This window comes from Parasteatoda tepidariorum, chromosome 4 (assembly GCF_043381705.1).
Source record: "Parasteatoda tepidariorum isolate YZ-2023 chromosome 4, CAS_Ptep_4.0, whole genome shotgun sequence".
In the NCBI taxonomy this organism is placed as follows: Eukaryota; Metazoa; Arthropoda; class Arachnida; order Araneae; family Theridiidae; genus Parasteatoda; species Parasteatoda tepidariorum.
Window position 1 is genome coordinate 43,849,213 of NC_092207.1, and position 2,589 is coordinate 43,851,801.

Sequence of the window (2,589 nt, forward strand, 5' to 3'; positions counted from 1 at the left end):
TTTTTATTGTTGTTTTCCGAATTATATGGATACAGAAATATATACTATTCTATAACGAAGAAGAATATGCTATAACTATTACAATTCTGTATGTTCTGAATTCATATTTATTCACTGGAATGACGAAAGCAATGTTGACTTCACTTTAATTTGCTCAAACTGTTAAACAGAAGAAATGCATTTCACCTTAATACACACATCTGTAACAGTATCCGAAATCGGAAGTCATCAGTTGTAAGTTTGTTGATAATAGAAATAAAAAATTATTGATCAATGTTTCTTCAAATGTTTGGCGTGTTCTGTTTCTGAAAGATTTACTAATATTCTGTAGATTTTTTTCAAGTTCTTCGGCCTTTTCCTTAGGGAAATTTTGTTTCTTATTTGCTGCTAAAAAATGGCGTCTGATTCAGTCAATGACTTTGATGGATCTAAATGAAAACGTGATAAATTAATGTCCGATATTTACAGGCTCCCGCTAGACGGCGTACTCGAGCGTTGCGATCGCGAATAATATCAAACAAAAACACAGTAAAAAATCGTTTGCTGAAATTATATTTCTTTTTCAGATTTTTTCAGATAGTCAAGTAGATCAAGCTCAGATTGTTTCGCTATCTGAAGTGAACTAACTGCGTTAGTAGTTTCGGGCGTTTACAAACGACAACTAGTTGTTTAAAATTTAAGAACTGTATATCCGAATCTTAAAATTAGGTATTCTAGCTTCGACAAGACTACGAAGTCCACACAAAATATAGACAAAAAAAGTCTTTAATGCAATAAAATATTAAATTTATAATGAGAGGAAACAAATGACCTTCATTTCGCTGGTTTAAAACTAAAACGACAGATCTGCAAATGTATTATACCTGCAGATGCGTCTTTTTAGTTTTGAAGCAGCGATTTGATCATATAAACAGTTGATTTTTGAAATCTCAATATGGTTTTCAAATCAATAAGTGCTCCAAAATTACTAGCTTTAGTATAAATTTTGCAATCCTTTTCATTATAATAGCTTACGGAATTCTAGTAAACAAAGTATACCCATTCAAGATTCCACATTAATATTTAAGCAAGAGAAAAAATCGCCTTCGAAATCTAATGAATCTCTTTTGAGAAAAGTTGGACTGTTACAGAAAGCAAATAGTAGTTGAAGGGCGGTTTTAGAAACCCCATCACCTTTCATCATATTCTTAAATTAAATCTTATGATTTTTAATTCCGATTTATATCCTAAGCCTTATCTTTGTAATTTTGAACCCAATCCAGAAGATAAGGGAACTCTTGGATCAAGCATTGGGATAAACTAGCTTTCGTGGAGGACTTTTTGAGGGAACTAATCCGCGCTTGAGTTACAAGGAGAGGAAAAACCACTGAAACTGTACACGGTTAGCCCGATAGCAAGGGTATTCTAATCCATGATTCGTCTTCCATTGTGAATATTTTTAAGGGAAATATAGTCTGATTTTTAAAGAAAAGTATTACGAAACTGAGTTGACTAAAGAGCTGATTAAGTTTAAATCAATTACTTTTATTTTGATTATTAAATTACACTTTTTTACAATTAAAAGCTTGGCTCCAGGAATACATTTTAAAGAAAATTTAATATGATTTTGAATAAAAGTATTACGAAGTTGAGTTGACTTAATAGAGAGAAATAAACATTTTAAAGTTTAAATATTTTCTAAGTTAAAGAGGAAAAATTATAAAGTTTATACTGTTGGAGATAATTATCTTTTACCGTGGCGTTAAGTTTCTTTTTAATAAAATAGGGATTAAGCTTTTTTTAATTATGTATTTTCCCAATGATACAGGATATTTCAGAAATTATATTCCTTGTTTCGAGGGCATTCAATAGAGAAGTTATCCAGGTCTTACCTGCACGCTACTCATCAGTAACACCAGACAAGAGATTTGATATTTTATAATATAAAATCAATGACTTACCCAAAAATATTTCCATATTTTAAACTGAGTTCTTTGAATGCTTTAAAAGGCAAATCTCCCAGAAATGGCAAATATCCCACCAATGGTAGTCCAACTGGTCCTGGTGGAAGTTTAACATAGCGCTGCTCAACATATTTATTAAAGAAATAAAATGCAGAAATTAAAATTAATAGAATCAGAATTATATCAAAAAATGAGAAAGCTGTCCCCGTCATTTCACAAAACGCGTGGAAACTATTTTTAGTCTGGTAACAAGAATAAGTTGTTTTTATCACAAATTGTGTAAAGGTTGCTTACTATCTCTTCGCAAACCTGTTTGCTGAGATAACAAGTAAACAATCAATTATGATATTTCGATATTCCTTGACTAATAATAGGAAAATTATGATTACTGAAAATTGAATTATTTAATGCAACAGTGCAATATTTTTAGAATACGAGTCTCTGATTTGTAGAAATGTTATTCGAGTTTCACTTCCACTTCACTTTTTTTAAGATTTTTCTAAATTAATAATGATCAGAATCATTTTGCACTCAGGAAATTTCCATAAGTGATCAATTTCGATGTATATATATGTAACATAAAAAGCTTCAATTAATCTTTTTATGTTAGTTTCTTTGCTATAAAACTTCATCCTAATTAATTATT

General features: G+C 30.2%; 1 protein-coding gene across 1 annotated transcript in view; it reads right to left on the reverse strand.

Annotated features, from left to right (window-relative positions):
* The window catches only part of LOC107452943 (uncharacterized), a 37,875-nt gene extending 35,632 nt beyond the window's left edge, over positions 1–2,243 (reverse strand). The window contains exon 1 of the mRNA XM_071180320.1: positions 1,941–2,243. Within this exon, the coding sequence (XP_071036421.1) occupies positions 1,941–2,155 (215 nt within the window). The 5' untranslated portion in view covers positions 2,156–2,243. The remainder of the gene's footprint in view (positions 1–1,940) is intronic.
* Between the last annotated feature and the right edge of the window lie 346 nt (positions 2,244–2,589).